This window comes from Bombus vancouverensis, chromosome 2 (genome assembly GCF_051014615.1).
Source record: "Bombus vancouverensis nearcticus chromosome 2, iyBomVanc1_principal, whole genome shotgun sequence".
Classification (NCBI taxonomy): Eukaryota; Metazoa; Arthropoda; class Insecta; order Hymenoptera; family Apidae; genus Bombus; species Bombus vancouverensis.
In genome coordinates, this window is record NC_134912.1 from 740,942 (window position 1) to 759,663 (window position 18,722).

Here is an 18,722-nt window from a genome sequence, read left to right on the forward strand (position 1 = left end):
GTAAAAGTGATTCAAATGTAGTAGCGATATTAAACGAGAAATCTATAAAGGTGTCATTAGAAATTCTAAGAATGTCTCTGCATCTTTCTCTTAGGTATCACGCCAATAGTTTTCATTACCGTGATGTAATATTTATCATGCTTATTTTGTACGTAAAACGAATCGTTGGAATATTCCCGAAGCTAACGAAGCATTTCCCAAAAGTTAAACCGAAGAAATTAACGCGAATAGTTAAGTGAAATTTTTCCATTAACTTGCTGACCAACCGGCAAATAAAAAATCATAAAAATTGTTTCAATGTGTTGAGGTCACGCATAACTTCTTTTTTCATTGACGATTACCAAACAGGTAAAATTTCGAAATTGTACGAAGGCCACGTGACCAGATCGTATTGGAATTTGAAGTGCATGGAAAAAGACAACTCGAAGTACAAACCTTGAGCTGTACTACTCGAAGTACAAACGTGAACTAATGGATGCAGAAAAGCAATTAACGCCAAACATCCGAACAGCATCTTGGAGCCCGTCATTGTTCTGAAATAAAAGAAGTGACGAATTAAAAAGACGCAGGACTAATAATAATAAAGGAAACTTAGTTCGTATTATAAATTGAATTTACATCAGAAAAGAAGCACGATCAAGCGAAACAGATCGTAGAAATGACAAATATCATCGATATACGTTTCAGTGTAATTTCACTTTTGAAAATTATTTAGTTTAATACGATCGTATTCATCGCTCTGAAACTTTCATTGTGCTGCAATTTGTGCTGCGTCTTTTTAATTTCTCTATCTTTCTGTGTTTTCGGAAAAATTACTTGAAAGATTAAGAATTGCTTGCCTTATTTTATTTTCGATTAGTTAGGATTTGATTATTCCAGGTAAGCTTTATTATTTATAACAGGTTTTATCACTTGTTTATTATTTAGGAGTTTGTTATTTTAGGATTAGTACCTTTTAGGATTTCTTATCCTTCGAGTTTCTGTTTCAGATATCTAGGTCTATTTCAAGATGTTTTATTACATTAGGATTATTTATTCGATTAAGATAATTTAAGAGTTTCACAATGTACAAAGAAATAATCGCGTGAAATTTAGATTTATGCTTTAAACGTATTAAACACGCGGTAATTTCAATGTCTATAGCCTCGAACGTGTTCTGATTAGTTGTGTCATTGTTTGTGACATTGAAATCACAAAAATCCATTGCAAGTGTGCTGTCATGCAATGTGGATGTAATTGGGTTTTTTGGGTATTTCCTGTATCGTCTGATTTGTACAGTACTATTTTAACGCAAGGACAGGAAAGTTATTATATATTTCCCGTCCATTATTTGAATTGTTGTGAAGTGTAACGAATTATATTCGATTCGAGGAGATGTTAATGAATTACCCATTTCATATGTCATTACATGGAAATAAAAATCATTGCAAAAATAATTGATCTAATGACAACGGAATTTCCAATATTTTTTTGTTTCGTCACGTCTTTTTCATAATATATCTTTTATAGGTACGTGATTTATTAATCGTTCGAATGCAAATAATTATTCGTATAATATTCAAATGATTCTAGCCATAAAATAAATTAAAACGATACCTGTCAATGATATGCAATCTGCGTATGACGTCAACCTCGATCTATGCTTATACAAGAAATTTTATCAATCAATGACTAGATATACAATAATCAAATATTATAAAATTTCCTGAAAACCTTTAGGTGTTAATATTAAGGTGTTAATATCTTTAATATTTGCAAGTTATTGTTTAGCGCTAATTAGTTAGAATGTAACAAGTGGTGTACCAGAATTGAGATAATTAAGCCACACGAACAATCTTATTTAGATCTTTTTAATTTTTTAATTCTCTTTTGCTCTAATACTTCGTAAAATTAATCTTCATTAGCTACTACACTTCATAGAATAACAAGAGATAATTTTTCTTATATAACGTTTCATTCATAAAATCTATCATTAAAGTATATCTTCATAAAAATATCATTCCATACTAACGGTATATTTGGTGTCATACGAGATAACAGTTACCAGTGATGACATATGTAACTTTATAAAGATATCTCGTTTTATTATATATTAAAAGAATGTACTCATTGCTGCTATATTTCAGATGAAAAAAAGGAGGCAATGATTTTACAGTAAAATCGTTCGTTTACAACTGATTCATTTACATTTCATGATAATACTGTGCATTCTGAATATGCTATGATTTGGTTTAAAATAATAAATAGTCCATTCTTGCATACTATTGCTCCAGCTTTACTTGTATTTTCGATATTGGTATAAATAGAAAGACAATTAATGTCGTTCGAGTCTATTTTCGGATCATTTATATTACGTTTAATCCATATAGTTATTATATGAGACATAGTATCGTAAAATTTGAAAGAATAAAACGTTCGTACAGGAAGTACATTTTATAAGAACTCCAACAAATCTGCGTGTGCACCTAAAATACAAACTGATAGTGATTGTTCATAAGTTTATATACATTATCTAATGTCAATCGAAGGTATCAATTCTTTCTCTCCATAAGAGTACTTTTTCATTTATGTGTGTTCAAAAATACATGTGTTCAACCGTGAAGCATATGTCACCTACAACGAAAAAGAGTTTTCCTATACTTAATATTTCCTTTATATACCTATGAAAGTCTATTCTTCGCGTAGTATGAAATTATGAATAAATCTGGAATATTGTTCAATCTGAAAAGAAAAATAACTTATTGACATCATTCATTGATACGAGATTCAGAATGTTTGTTTTGTCTTGCAGAAAAAGAAGGCAGCCCTTTCTTTTAATGTGAAATAGAAAGCGAAAATTTGAAAACAGATTTTTTGGAAATTTACTTGCAAATATCGTTTTCAATATCGTGATTTTCTTCCCAATGGTACTGTACTTTCAAATTTTCCAGTATCCCTCTAAAAACAAAAAGTCGAACCTCGTTATTATTAACGTAGGCATTATAAGGAAGAGAAGTATTAGAAAGCAGCTCCTTTTTATTATGGATTTCTTTATAATCATGTAAATAAGAAATTCCGGAAATTTTTTCCTCAAGAATTTAATTCTTGTGTTTTGATTGATAATTATTACACTGCATACTAACTTTTCGCATACTGTTCGCGTCTAACAATTTCCTAATAATAACTACTTCAAAATTACATATGTTCTTGCACGAATTCAAAAGTACGTATGATACAATTACAATTGATTCTAAAATAATAATTATTTGAAGATATTAAGATACTAATTAAACGTTTCACTATATTTCAAAATCTGGAACAACAAATTTTTATTTATAAAAAATGAAACTGTGGTTATATATTCTTTGTCATGATGCTATTTCTTATTACCATGTCGACATTTTTTAAAATTCATTTTGTTATCTCTACGCAATATGAAAATTCATATACTGCTTAATATTTTTTACATATTATCCATCCACCGCATGATATCTCCTGAAAAATCAAAATATTAATGTTATATTATTACAATGCTTCTTAAATTTCAATTTTTGACAAATTTGAAATCCAATATATTTTGCACAATTATTATTTATCAAAAAATTCTAAGTTAGTAACTTTCTTTTCAAATGGCAAATAACATATACTTTGACTTACCTGTAACTTTTTGCTCCTAATCATCATTTCCTCTTATAGAACATCATTATTGTTCTTATAATTACTACCAGTGTCATAGATATTGTAGTGGCTACAACTGAATTAATAGAAAATGATAAATAACTGTGTATAACACTAACACATAACTGTGTATAACAATGACACATAACTTTTACTTACATATCAGTCGATAAGGGATTACTGTGATATCCTGTTGATGTTTCTTAAGGCACTTGATTAGGTGTGATACGGTATCATTCCTTATGGTATACTGTAGATAAGTATTTTAGAAAATGACAAGAATAAATCTAAATTATTCAGAGGTTCCAGTTTCGGCTTAGACATAAATACAGGACCATTTGCAAAGAAGAAAGGGTGCGTTTCTACAGCCTCGTTATAGTAACCATGAATACCAATCTCTGAATTACTGGTTAGTAAACATAAATATCCTATAAAATTTAATATATTTCTTTAATTTTTAATACATACATGAGTTAGTAGTTCTAAATTATGAATCATCCTACCTGTGATATTACACTTTTCCTTATAATATCATCACTCAAGTGAACAACATTAAGATCATGTAAACCATGTCATCCTATCTTACTGTGAAGATACTTAGTTATGTTATCTAACATTATAAAAATATCATCAAATTCAAGTCCTTTTATTCACATCACATGGCCACGACGATCTGGTTCTTCGTTATATAATGTTCTAAAATTTGTCGTACATATAGGATGTACAAACCGTGATATCAAGGTATCAGTTCTTCCTTCCCAAGGGACAGTTTCATTAAAATTCTGATAGAATTAAAAATTAATTATTAATATTCTAACAATCATATATGTTAAATACATTATAGTCAACGATATATACCTGAGCGAATGTAGGGGTGATTCCTTGATAATTATAAATGTCATCAGCCCACATCATTGTGCCACTTCTTTGTACTCCAGCCTCTAGATTAACAGCCTAAACAAACATACAAAATTTTATAGAAGCTGTACAAAATATAGTATATACGCGCAATATTGAAGCGTTCAAGGGGATATAAAGGTAATGTACATCACATACACTTGTACTCTCATGCAACAAAATACAATTAGATTTAATAGTATAAGCTCTTTTATTCATCATAATAGATTGGAAATTTAAGTGTCTTACGAGGGTGAGTAAAAAGTTACCCGCTCTGTCGGTGTAGAATTTATTTTAAGCAATTGTCAAAAAAGACATACATCATTTTTTGACATAATCACTCAATTTCTGTATACACTTTGTCCATTTGCTGAAAGACCTTCGTATTTTCTCATTAAAAAATGTTTTGGGCTGAGCTGCGAACCACGAATGCATCGTCGTCTTCACCTTTTCATCAGCTTTTTCGGCATCCATCTCGCACAAACTTTTTAAAACCCAAATCTGTCGTGCACTATTGCATAAGCAGAGCCGTGGCTGATTTGCAAATGATTTGCCACATTATCCAGCTTCACTCGTCTATTCCATAGAGCATAAGTTCATGAGCACGTTCAATGTTGTCATCATGGATGTGGACGGGTTTCCAGCTGTTTTTTCATAACACTTCTGCGATCTTCTTTGAACTTTTGTACCCATTCAAACACACTTCGTGACAAAACACTTTCTCCATAATGTGCATTAAATCTTTGATAAATATAGGCATCAAACATAACCTCCGACCACAAGAAACGAATCACAGCATCCTGCACTGTTTTCCTGCAAATCACCATTGCAAAGCGCCATTACTCGCGCAACGGTCACAAACGAATTGACGTGACACAATGAAACCTACGCAGCAGCAATGAACAGATATTGACGTCATACGAAGAGTGCAGATGTATCAATACGGTGGATAGAAGTTTTAACTATCTGGAGTGCGGATAAATTTTTACCGAGAGTCGTATAGGAATCTATAATCTGTAAGTACACCTTTGGCTGAATGGAAATTTCTCTTACATATAGTCAAAAATGCAGAAACAGTGTATTGAATTGGAAAGTGATAAAAAATAAGTGAAGTTTCGAGGTTGCATGTGATTGCATGAGTACACAGGACGTTTTTAGCGAATAAAAAATAATTTTGAAAGACACGAGACTTATCTTGTATTTCATGTACTCTCTGTGTCCGAATTTCCAGAAGCTCTCTATCTTATGACGTGTTTTAGATTAGCCGGAAAATTTTGTATGTACATACAAGAAGTATACGATCTAAGTGGAATATTCCATTATTCTCTTGATACAACAGAAACGAAATTTACAGAACTTCTCAGAAAGTTGGTTTATTATTACCAAATTAATAGAATTAATATACGTTTATCATCTTTACATACCTAAGTCGTGGAGGTTTATCGTGCGTAAAAAATTAGTGTCGTTTCAAAGTTACATTTCGTACATTTTAAGCCTATAATTTGTAACGTACAAAACAATGTAAATTTGAGCTGTTTCTTATCTCCTCAATAAGAAAATCCAACTTTACGTTTTTTACACAATGATGTTTATGGAACAGTAATATCATATTATTGCATCGCTTGGAGAATGAAGTCAAGGTACGATGTGACCCTAGTGTAAACGCTGGGATACCCAGCTGTGTCGCACTTATAAGCATAAGACACAATACCTATTAAATACGAGGTTCATTCATGTTGTATCAGCAGTGGTCCGCCGCGGTCAGCCTGAAAGGATCGTTAAATTTTTAATCAAAGATACTGAAATATATCGATCGAATTGTATTGAAATTATACTTATATACAGTAATAATCTTCTATTGATTTGTGTATTGAAATACTCCAATTTATAATGTACATGTTATATGTATTTTGAGCAAAACTAAGATTAGAAGGAAATTAGATTAAATACCATAATGAGGTGTGAGAAGTGGGCAAAACTATTGAATTGTGTTTATCTATTATTTCTAATGTTTAAGACGTCGATTTGATGTTAATTCGAATTGACGTGTCTTCAGATACCGTATAGTTTGTAGTAACTCTGTAACTTAATTACCGTACAAGAATCCTCTCTACCCTGAGCATGTTCGGCGCATATTATACCCTCAGTGATATCAGGTGCATTAGGAAATTTGGAATAAGCTATTTTGCATTCGGCATTCTTAATCACTGGCATTTGTACTTCCATTAATGCATTACGTCGTGGTCGTCCTACGAAGAAAATAAGAAAGATATTTAAGACTGGAACTGTTTAATTTTATTATAAAATTGATATCACTTACTATATCTTAATGCTCCTCATCCAGCAACAAGGGGGTTATAGCCGACGAAGTTGCTCTTTCGTAGGGGCTCCTTTGTACAAATGGGATATACGTACCCTGAAAAATAAAAAAATAAATGAAAATGCAGGAAACGAATGACCAAAAGTATAAGAAAGAATTGTACACGCTTTATGACACAATATATGTGTACAGTAAGAAATTTCAGGATATGATACTTCAGTAATACTCAATAGCATATATATATATATATATATATATATATATATATATATATATATATATATATTTGAGGACTTACTCGAAAATGGCACCTCCTCCACCAATCTAAGAATGGCAATATTATGATTGTGTATGTTTTCTATTCCATCCATATGTGCACAATGTGCTGCGGTCAAAACATGCCTAGCCGATATCAGGGAACCTCCGCACTTCCATAGTGGTTTGTCTGGGTTTCGGGGATTACGAAAACCTAATGCAGCGATCCATGGCCAAGCGCCTAAAATGCAATAGTCAGTTGTGAATATACATAATTTTTTCTCACATAATGAGTAACAACGATTATTACCTATTCGATATTCGATCATACAGCAGATGATAAGTACATACGTACAAATACTCTGAAATAGAGATTTGATAAAGACAGAAATTAAATTTTTATTCCAGTGGAATACAAATTATTAAATAATTCTATATAATTTCTATTTGAACTATACCGAACTATAAAGTTCAAACGTGTAATTTCTGCCCTAACAGTTTTTGATCTCTATCCATATTATTACTCCTATATCAATTTTTTATTTCAAGCAAAAAGATACTCTTCCTAACATGAAGTAAAAGAAAGAAATAATTCAAGTTAATAAGTAAAGTTACTACCGATAAAATCATAGCATTATTATTTAGTCTAATTGAAATGTACATTGATGTGCTGTTTAATGCCTTTAAAGTTCATTCTTTGCAGTAAATGGCTTATTATTAATCGGAAAGAAAGACATAAAACGTACCAAGTTCAGCTGGTTTACCATCGACCACCCTGGTATGAGAGACGTTGCTAAAACCACAGTATGGTGGTCGCAAAGCCTTATACTTATACACAGTTTTTATTAAAATTTCTCTCTTCTCTTTGTTTGGATCGTTCGGACAGCAAACGATCGTAACATTGCCCTGGTATCTGCACACTGATCGTCTATAAAAATCGGTGGCTGTACGGTACTGTATCTGCCATATTTCTTGCAGAGGTTTACATTTTCTGTAGTCAAGGCACCTGCCTTCTTGATTGTCCGGTGTGGTACATGCTGGATCAAACAATTTTAAAACATTTATACAGTTCAAAGATGCGTAAGAAAGTGACACCGATTACTCAACTTTCGAAGTAAAAAGCCGATCAAGTCCACCGGATTGCCCTACAGACACGTATTAATCCGTAAGAGTTAGTCATCATGTTGATAATAATTATCTAAAGAAACTCACGTGAAAATATAAAATTTTAATTGTTATATTAATAATTTAATTATAATTTAATAATAATAATTTAATTTAAAATGAGTGAGGGCTAGGAGATCATCTGGATCGGTGGAGATAGGAGTTAGCGGGCGGGAATTGAGGACTGCTTCTATTTCTATGATAAGAATATTACGGTGTTAAGCTCATATGTTTCTGTTTCTCCACTCGCGCTGCGCCATAATATCCTTTGATATTTCCGATCCTCTGGTCGTACGAGGAATTGCCGATACATTTTCTCGATGTCGCCAGTGAGTACGTACTGATGAGCGCGGAATCTAATTAATATACAAAATAAATTGTGAATTGATTCGAGAATATAGGATTTCCCCATTTTCATGATTATCGTAATTTTTGTATAAATATATTTTTTAACATACTAATAATTAGGTACTTATAAATTAGTATTATCAATTATTTTGCATTTATAATTCCGCCTCTAGTATAAGTGTTAATTGAAAACTAACTTTATGTTTCAAAAAGTACTAGCAAAGTCGTTGAGTAACAAGCCACTGATGCTAACACAAATAGCATTGTCGTAATTAAATATTTCTAAATATTCATTTTTCATTTTGAACCTGTAGAAACAATTTATTATATATACTATTAGCTAAGTAATTGCATATTTAATTAAGTCGAAATATAAAACTTAGTTATTTTAATAATTTAAAAAATAAAAAACTGACAAACATTTCAATTTAATTTATGGTTGGAACAAAAGACAGTTATTTTTCATTAATTGAAATATTGCAATGCAGAGTACTTTCCAAAATACGCCGAGAGTATTCCTGGTGGTGAAACGAGCGTTGCTTCATCGAACGCAGCTAAAGAAAACAACATCTATGTAGTTGGTGGTACGATGCCTGAAATAGAGGGCGATAAATTGTACAATACCTGTACTATTTGGGGTCCCGATGGAACTTTGATAGCAAGACACCGAAAGGTAAGTAATATATTCCTTTATGGCTTTGAATTTGAAAATATTGGGGTGAAGAAAGTGACTCTATCTAGGAATAATTTAGGAATATACATATGTACATACGTATACTATAACCAATTCTATAATTTACGGTTTATAAAATACGTTATGATACGGGAAACGCCCATTTTTGTTGTAATGTGTTTGTTGTTGTATAAATTTTTCACATACTTAAAATATTATTATACTTATTTTTTCTCCTTTTTAAACATTATTAAATGATAAGATTTTTTAATAAAAGAAAGTGATAAAAACGCTGTCAGTTATTAAATAAAAAGTAATTGAAGTTTAGGAGTTGGTAACTTTGATATTAAATTACAAAAGTTGCAGCAATAGAATTAGCGACTACATTTTTATGTTATTAGGTACAGCTATTCGACATCGACATTCCTAATAAGATTACTTTTCGAGAGAGTGATTCACTCAGTCCTGGTAACTCCCTAACGACGTTCGATGTGAAGGGCTGCAAAATAGGTATTGGCATTTGCTATGATATTAGATTCGAGGAAATGGCACGCATTTATCGGAACAAAGGTACAGTAACTTAATCGATCAATACTTAACTAGCAAAAAATTAAATATCTTTCTTAAATATATTCTACATAAAATTAATATAATCTGTAACTCTGTATAAAAAGAAGCTTAATTTAAAAAACCAGTATATTTGCTGAAAATGAAACAAATAAAAGAATTAAAAGCACAATAAGAGGACTGTCCTCGCATATTCAGAAATGATGGAATGTGAACCGTGCAACTACGAAGTTAATTGGTATTCGGTGGCTTCATATTTCCTGCTTCTCCGGGTTAGGTTGCCAAATGCTGATATATCCAGCGGCATTCAATATGACCACTGGACCACTGCACTGGTCATTACTTCAGCGTTTCAGAGCGAATGATAATCAATTATACGTTGCCTGCATATCACCGGCTCGTGTTCCTTAAGCAAGTTACGTCGCATGGGGACATACACAGTTGACCAATCCCTGGGGAAAGATTCTTTACGATTTGGAAACTCAAGAGAATATGGCAGTCACCGATATCGGTAATTTACAGCTTAAAATTAAAAGCGAGAGATCCATGATGTAATTAATTTGTAGTCTCGTTAATTTATCGATTTAGCCATCTTCCTCTGTATTTGTTGAATTTATTAGTAAGCATTACTTATTACTTCGTATGTTTCTTTTTTCTATCAGATGTAAAAGTTGTTGAGGAAGTAAGGGCTCAGATACCTACATTTTCTCAGAGACGTACAGATTTGTACGACACTGTCTGTAAGAAGGAGTAACTCTACACTAAAACAGAAAATGTTTTTTTATAATATTTCTACTACCATATCCTTTTTTTGTGAATTATTACTAATTTCTTATCATTTGTACTAAATGAATGACTCAATTAAGAAAACCAAAACGTTATAAATAATAATCTGTATATCTTGTGTATCAACATGTAATTGGATATTATAATAATATAGGAATGCTATAATAATATAGGATAATAATATAGGAAAATAATAATATAGAAAAACACACATGCTTTTAAACACCTTTAATATCGATCACATAAATTGTTATAATTCACAATGATTACGCATACATAAAAGACCCCTTGATAGTAAAATTTGCGATCAAAAGGCAATTACGTATCGTTTAACAACATTTAATTTATAACACCTTTTAAACATTTAGACAGATTAACACATAACACTTCTTATATATAAACATCAATTCGAAGTTATCAGCTTGGAGAAATTGGTCGATTAATACCTGTAGATTGTCTGTCTCGATGAAAGACTTAAAGAGAGCAAAAACATGATAATGCCGCTAATATAATATTCCTTCTTTCTTGTATCTGTCTGCCTCTCAGGTCGTTTTACTAATTACAATAAGTAATTTCGACTTCTTTGCGCTCTCTTTTAACGCATTCGAGACCGAAAGAAATTCATATCAGTCAGTAGGCAAGGGTATAATATACATATTTTATATATAACTTATGTTGTTACGCCGCCTAAAACATCTGCACGCCAGCCCGCGCGACCGGACAACAACCGACCTGCGTAACGTCACTTCGACCCTCAATAAACCTAAGGGCCCACCATAACTTTCACTTTCCTGTATTGTTTCGCCATGTGTCGTCAATCCGTTTGTCCTGAAGAATTTCTTAAGCCTAAAAGTATTTTCGACGCACATCTGGTTTTTTAGAGAGGTCCTTGGGTTTATTAGTCGCACTTAAAACACGGAGAAAGCGGGTATGCACCCATGAGGAAAATCCGAATAGCCCTGTAATAGAACAAGCTAGGTTTTCTCACGCACACAGTCATCTATCCACCACGATGGTAGGAGACTCCCTACTCATCCCTTCGAGCAGTAATGCAGGTCATGACCAATCGACACCTCGGTTCGTTACCCTCACTTTTCCTAACGAAATTGGGAACAACGAATCCGCGTTCTTTAGGCACAGGGGCACACCCACGCCGAACTTTTCTTCCGTATTAAAAAAAGAGCGACAGTCAGTCTAAAAACTAACGCCTAACGCGGCAGTCTGCACATAGCGCGAGAGTCGCATACTTCCCGCAAATCTTTGTCGGTTCTCGGTGTGGTCGAACATACATCTTCTCTCCTAAATACATCATAGTGCTAAGTCCATTAATACACTAATTTCCAGTATAAGAGCCCTGCTCTAGCGCACATATCTATCGCATCGTCGTGCGACAAGTTGTTAACTATTTATTTCGGCATCAGTGTAGTCTAAGTGTTGGACATATATAATTTATAACTCTGTGAATCACAGGGTTATACAAACTCAATCACCCCTTATTATCTCAACGGAAATCAGGGGATCGATCAATTCGTGGTGTCGACTGCTACAGTCGTAACGGGGATTTACGACCCCCGTTGACGTCTCTCCTCGCGATTACGTCTCCCCGCAATTGGTCGAAATTACATATGTAGTAACGTATATATCATGTTAATTTCATATTTTCTTCAATATAGAATTATTATATATATATATATATATATATATATATATATATATATATACATAATACATTACATAATATATGTACATAATACATTATAGAATAACATAGTATATAATTTTATATTTTAAAAATATGAGGCATACTATTTAAGATTGTCATCGATTTAAAATCAAAGTATGAAAAGGATACCCTGGAGAGAGTAAAACACAGAATCATTCCAACTAAACATTCAGATCGTACCGACACCTAGGTATCGTCTTACAATTAAATCTCGGTCTCGAATGGATTAAAATGAAATACATACTTGCAGCTTCAACATCTTCAATATCGAGGAGATTCAAACTTTACAAATAAATGTAAATTGCGATGTAAAACAAAGCGATGTAAAAAGGGAAAAAGGAGGAAAGAAGGAACAGGGAAGCAAAGAGAAGAAACGAATTTTTCATTTTCTCGAAACTGGATCAAGTTTCAGACTGCTCGCCAAAGAGTCTGTAGCTAACGAGACAAGATTAGACAAACCACGCTTTAAAATTCCCACAGAACTATAATAATCCTCGAAATCAATACGATTCGTCGATCCATCGCCTGATTAAAAAATGAGATAGGATGAAGCTCACTAGTCGGCCTTTGAACTTTCAATAGCGCTTACGGCTCGTATACTCTAGTTTGAATGCTACAATGTAAGCCAAGTCAGCTGTAACTAGCGTTCGCGTGATTGTCGCTATCTATTATTCACGCGTTACACGTTCACCAGACAAACGCGTCTACCGGTTGACATTGTTTTCTGTCCTGAGTTTCAAAGCAATTATGTTGCTTCGTGTAATCAAATCTCGCCAAACTAACGATAAGTTCTTGTTTGATCTTACACAGTTATTAAAACTATACAAGTTAAACCAATCTAGCCTAAACAAGTAATGTCGTTATATATTCTTTTTTAAATCTATATATTGTTTAATAAATCGTGGTTAGGATATAGTAGCTGACAAAAATATTCGGACAAATATATTTGTAGAAACATTTTAGGAGTGTATTATGCATAGTGGCACTATTTAATACTGTACTGTGACTATCATGGTCGTGTTGGTATTATTCGAAACTAATCTGAAAATCTGTATGGAATTTGTAAGATATTTAGTACGAGTACTGTGCATTACTGATATGTACACAACCGAGACGAGATAACGAAGGTACTGCTCTCCATCGTTCATCGCTACGCGTTGCTAATAGCAACGTATAATGCATATATATCTCGCAAAGACCATAAAAGTACCCAATGGAACCACGTTTAATATTTGATAATAATGTCCCATTACAGTTTCGTCATTTTCAATTAATTAAACACGACCCTCTCTTTAAAAATTAGAAGATAAAATACGTAATACAAATCTACTCGAAATCTTTTAAACTTTACGGACGACCTTACGGACCTTACTTATGGTCTTTAAAAGCAGCAGGGATTAGCAGAATATTAACTGCGAATTTTTCTTGGACCGCAGCATGCAATATGAAATATGGTTATTAAAATGTACACTGAAAATTTCATATCCATAAGATACTCGTGCTTGTAGGACCTTGAAAATGAATTCTTAACCCAAATAGTCGACCGAGATACTCGAGAAATTTTGTGAAGCTGACGTCAATACCAATATGTACCGTCGTTGTGCTATTATTTCGTGATAAGCCGTATTGATTGCACTTCCATTTCACGGAATTAATTTTTCCACACAAAAAGTGATAACGATAATCGAAAAAAGAAAAATATACTACCACTTTTTGTATCAGCATACACAAGCGCACTCGATTTTACACGAGTATACAATTTGCAAATTCGACGGAACGATCGGATTTAATTATTTTTTCGATATTTCAGGCATCAAGTTTTATTTACACATCGAACGTTGAAATACGGCGAAATACAAAATGTACAAACCACTCTGGACATTAATTAACTTTAAACGTTATTGATTAATTAAAGAAACCAACCATTGTGTTGATTTTTACATTTTGAAAAATTGTTATCCACTTTTGCTTTGTTTAAAAATTGAAAAAAAGATACTTTTATTGTAAGTCACGAGTATCTCTTTTATTTATTTAAACTTTAGATCAAATATTACAATTTATAAATATATCATTTATTTAGATATACTTGTAATATCTGTTTTATAAGTTTGTACAACCATTTATCTATTTATCTATTTTATTTGCACATAATCTTTATAGACTGATTTTGTAAAGAATAAAAAATTGTGATTCTATTTAAAAACGATCGTGTCAGACTCAAGTGATAAGCGATATATATTTCAGCGATATATATATATATATTCAGATTTCACCATCACATAAACGGTGCTATTGGAAACGTTTCACAATAGACGTCTTATAAGCGCCTGCGATGTCCGTCATATGTAAAGCTATACCACTGAATCACGGCCGCCATTTAGTGATTAAGGTCGATCACTTAGAGTTGTTAATCCGACATAATGGCGAGCAATACATCGAAGACATTATTGGAAACACAGTTACAGTTTAATTTCATTGAGCTTATTTGCAAATAAATGTGTACAATATATTTTAGAGGTTTTAAATATTATTGCTGACTAAACTTCGCGTCTGCGCATCATCTTTCTTTAACTTTTTTTGCATTTTCTTATCGACGCATGAAGACGAAATGCGTAAATTTTATTATTTATTTAAACATTACTATATTGTGCTCAATGTAGCGGAATATCGTTCTATTATCAATATATGAAGAACTAAAAGAATTAAAAAAGAATTAAAAGAATATGTAGTTCAATCAATACTTCGTGTATTTTTCTATCTCCACAAGACAATATCCGGACCAGTTACGCTTACAGTATCAACAAAGATTTGTCCAGCCATACGGAATAAGTCGTACTCAGTAGTTTAAAAGTATTAACCGCACGAACTCCAGAAACACTTTTGAAGTAACTTTCGAACCAATAAATCCCCGAACTAAGAACTGTCATATTTCGTCTCTATTTATCGAATATTGTTAGAAAATGCAAAAAAAAGAAGTTAAATAAAAAAAGTACTTGGAAACTTAAAAGAAAAAATCTCGAAAAATCTCTTAATACTTTTTACTGTCGTCTTCAGAAGCACCATATGTTAAGCTTCTTCGTAGTTACAACTTTTATCGCAGATGTAACGAACTGACAAATGCTTCGAATGGCGCGCGCGCGTCAACGCCTACACTTCAATTTTAAATAAATGTTTTTAAATAAATGTTTAAAATAATACATTAAATGTATTAACTTTGTTGCGCAGTTTCATTTAATTTCTTACGATATGGAGGGTTTAATTACGTTTAAGATATCTATTTGAATCTTTTAAATTCGAAGTTTTTTAAAAAATTACCTTAAACTTTATAAAATTAAATCGTCTTTCCACTTTGTTGTATCATAAAACAGTTACTTAAATTCAAACCTTACCGTCGTCTTAAAATATTCTATATTTTCCTCGTCTTAAAAAATCTCCCTACAGAAAGAATAAAGAAGAATAAATTCCCATACGTTAAATTTCGCGTGATTGATGGAATACATAACGATAACGAGAACTAACTAGCGACAACAAGCAACCATTAGCAAGGACAACTGGCGACTATAACTGTCGTCTCTATGATGTATGGTGACTAAGGAGAACAGCCAGCAACTACGGATTACATGTAATAACCAACTGCCCCACTTCTAAAAGGCAACTAACTTGCAAACCCTTTGATGGTTTCTGTAGCGTGATATACCCCTTGAACGTGGTTAAAGAATGGTCGCCGCTGGACGGCGGTTTGACAGCAGAGCGATCTCGCCAATTCAAAGCTTGACATTACAAACTACCGAGAATCATTAGGCTCGTTATCGAGCATCTAGCTTTCAGAAGGTGCTTTATCATATGATATGACTTCACGATATTTTTATAGCAAGAAGAATGGCCAACCTCTAACAAAACAAATTTTTACTAAGTGCTGCATGTGAGCTGCAGGCCGGCCTACTAGGGAAATTTGACGAATGAATAAACTAAAATATATACGAATATATTCGTTATATCATAAAATGCCCGCATTATGTTCTCTAACACCATAGAGGAAACTAAATTTATATATTAAAAAATTGGAATACCTGTTATAAGAGAGTTAATTAAATTCTAACCTATCGATGACTCCATAAAAACCTTTATTTCCTAAAAATGTATATCTTCCAAATTCTCCTTAGAAAGTATCATAGAGAAAATATGAAACCTGAAAAGTACATCACGCTGATGCCTCGATCAACCCTCGTGCTTCGCAGTCCATGTGTCCGAGCGATGAATTCCCTCCAAACAAGGAAAAACCAAAGGAAGGTCTTCTTCGAAGGACGTGAGAGGGTAAGGGAAGCAACGGGAACGATGATCACGCGATATACTGGCGGCGTACGTATAGAACGGCTGTTGCGAGAGAGTTCGCAAGAAACAAGAAGAAAAAAGGAATCGTAGGCCGACGCGACTATACGCTGTCGACGGACAAACAGCGACTGAGCCTAACTGAAACGAACTCTGTCGCAGTATGAGCACGGGCTACGTTTGCGGGTCGATCGAACACGTTCTGCGTCTCTCCTCGGCACCGGCGTCAAAACCACCCCCGACGAGCGCAACGCACTGGTGCACCTGCAATATTAACCACTGGTCTTTCCTTTTTCGCGCGATATTATATCAGCACCTATGATACCATTTCAAAGACCGCAATCAAAACATTAAATACCGCATTAAAGCCATACAATAATTCGCAATATTCATTCGTAAACGTTATTGTATATGTGCTTAATTAATCGTTATTATGTTTCGAATGATTTACTACCTCGTATTCCATAAGCAGATATATGGTTCATTTTCACCTCAAGTACGATATAATTTGTAACAAATATTTATAATTCACAATGTAAAATATTTATAATTCATTGGGAATATTTTTCTATCACGGTATAGTGGTCAAATTTCACATAAATCACAAACATATGGTAGTCAGAAGCTATACTCACGACATGACAAATCATGAAGATGTCATGAAAAATGGAGTCCGTCCATATATATTCAAACGCAACGAACAAGTTCGAACTTTTCGAGAATAAACGATTTGTTCGATAACATCTGTCGCGAGCTTCTCTTCCTTTAACGATAACAATTGACAACTAAAGCTCGAGAGGCTCGTAAGGATGAACAGCGACGAGTATCTAGAAGCTATGTACTCACCTGGGCAAGGAGACTCCAACACCAAGGACGTTGGAAGTTTCGAGAAGCGAAGATGGAAACTGAAGTAGCACGTCAGGTCAACTCCGGCGAAAACTGCTAAAGAAAGAAAAATCCAACTAATTTGTTTCCAACGATAAAATGAAATTAATTTGTTTCACAAATTATTAACTGAATATTATTCAAAAATTATTCAAAATTCGCTTGATTGATTCACGACCCGGGACATTTGGGTCATACCATTTTGGTAATGGACGAAAATGGCAGAAGGAAGAACGACCGTTTTTTTCATATTTCTCTTTCCCCGGGAAACGATGGAATGCCCGAGCACCTTGTTTCATTTCTTCTCGACATCAATTTCAATCTTTTTAAACGAAATATAATCTGAACGATGAAAAGTTCATTCAAATAATGCTCCGCGCCAGACACTCACGAAAATTAAGAAGGAACACGGAAAATTCGCGAATAAAACGGATTTCTTTGTCCCAGTGAGATAATAAACCTCGTTCACGTATTGGTTTTTAAAATCAATATATCCACCAATGTGCACTCGTTTAACAAGGGTGATGGAACGTGCCAAAAATCTCTCAAGAGGGTCTTGGCAACGGAAGAGTCGAAAACGTCACAATTATGAATGAAAAATGCGAATAGTTGCTGATTTTACAGTCGAAACCGATAAAGAACTCCAGATATTCCCCCAATTAATTTACAATAAATTCGCGAAAATGATCGATTGGTGACGTCATTGTATTCTAGAAAGATTGTAAAACGATAAGAATTTATTGAAAAAACTTATATTCGATGATAACACTTCTAATAAGAGTACTAAGAGGAGCGATTCTGTACTCACCTTCCTGCCTCGAAGTACCGAACGCAATTAACCGTCCGCCCAGGATGGAACCGTTCGGAACTTTTGTAAGTCACTGCACGGCCGCTGCTTATGGTGGAAATGTAATAGATATAAGTACAGAGCGCGTGAGCGAACTAAAAACGCGATAGAGAAGTAGAGAGAGGATGTTCCGTCCTTGTCTAATGACGCGCACTTGTACAGGAAATATGTAACAGGGGTATACGAGCAGCGTCAGTGTCCACTAGTGTGCATGCCTGATTAAACAAGGACAGGAAGTATCTATACATGGTGTTCTCTTTCTATTTCCATG

General features: G+C 33.4%; 1 protein-coding gene, 1 long non-coding RNA gene and 1 pseudogene across 9 annotated transcripts; 1 reads left to right on the forward strand and 2 right to left on the reverse strand.

Moving 5' to 3' along the window:
• Nucleotides 1-2,997: 2,997 nt before the first annotated feature.
• LOC143305129 (venom serine protease Bi-VSP-like) lies at nucleotides 2,998-8,179 on the reverse strand. 6 transcript variants are annotated; one of them, XM_076627739.1, is made up of 8 exons: nucleotides 7,876-8,179; nucleotides 7,440-7,491; nucleotides 7,173-7,370; nucleotides 4,516-6,970; nucleotides 4,161-4,439; nucleotides 3,817-4,085; nucleotides 3,637-3,733; nucleotides 2,998-3,474 (listed from the first exon to the last, which is right to left on the reverse strand). In XM_076627739.1, exons 1-4 carry the CDS (start codon nucleotides 7,894-7,896, stop codon nucleotides 6,891-6,893), a joined length of 351 nt encoding a protein of 116 aa, XP_076483854.1. In that variant the 5' UTR covers nucleotides 7,897-8,179; the 3' UTR covers nucleotides 2,998-3,474; nucleotides 3,637-3,733; nucleotides 3,817-4,085; nucleotides 4,161-4,439; nucleotides 4,516-6,890. The 6 variants fall into 6 exon arrangements, with proteins under 6 accessions (XP_076483854.1, XP_076483850.1, XP_076483851.1 ...); XM_076627735.1 differs by having other exon boundaries at nucleotides 4,516-6,803; nucleotides 6,875-6,970; nucleotides 7,173-7,491; XM_076627736.1 differs by having other exon boundaries at nucleotides 4,516-6,320; nucleotides 6,649-6,970; nucleotides 7,173-7,491.
• Nucleotides 8,180-9,076: 897 nt separating this feature from the next.
• LOC143304399 (omega-amidase NIT2-like) lies at nucleotides 9,077-10,985 on the forward strand (annotated as a pseudogene). The gene is made up of 5 exons (XR_013061090.1): nucleotides 9,077-9,095; nucleotides 9,130-9,314; nucleotides 9,716-9,884; nucleotides 10,159-10,392; nucleotides 10,544-10,985. The product of XR_013061090.1 is annotated as an omega-amidase NIT2-like (transcript).
• Nucleotides 10,986-12,409: 1,424 nt separating this feature from the next.
• Nucleotides 12,410-18,716, reverse strand: LOC143305135 (uncharacterized). 2 transcript variants are annotated; one of them, XR_013061828.1, is made up of 3 exons: nucleotides 18,413-18,716; nucleotides 17,566-17,661; nucleotides 12,410-16,983 (listed from the first exon to the last, which is right to left on the reverse strand). It is a non-coding gene; the product is annotated as an uncharacterized LOC143305135 (long non-coding RNA). The 2 variants fall into 2 exon arrangements; XR_013061827.1 differs by having other exon boundaries at nucleotides 17,566-17,658; nucleotides 18,413-18,714.
• Between the last annotated feature and the right edge of the window lie 6 nt (nucleotides 18,717-18,722).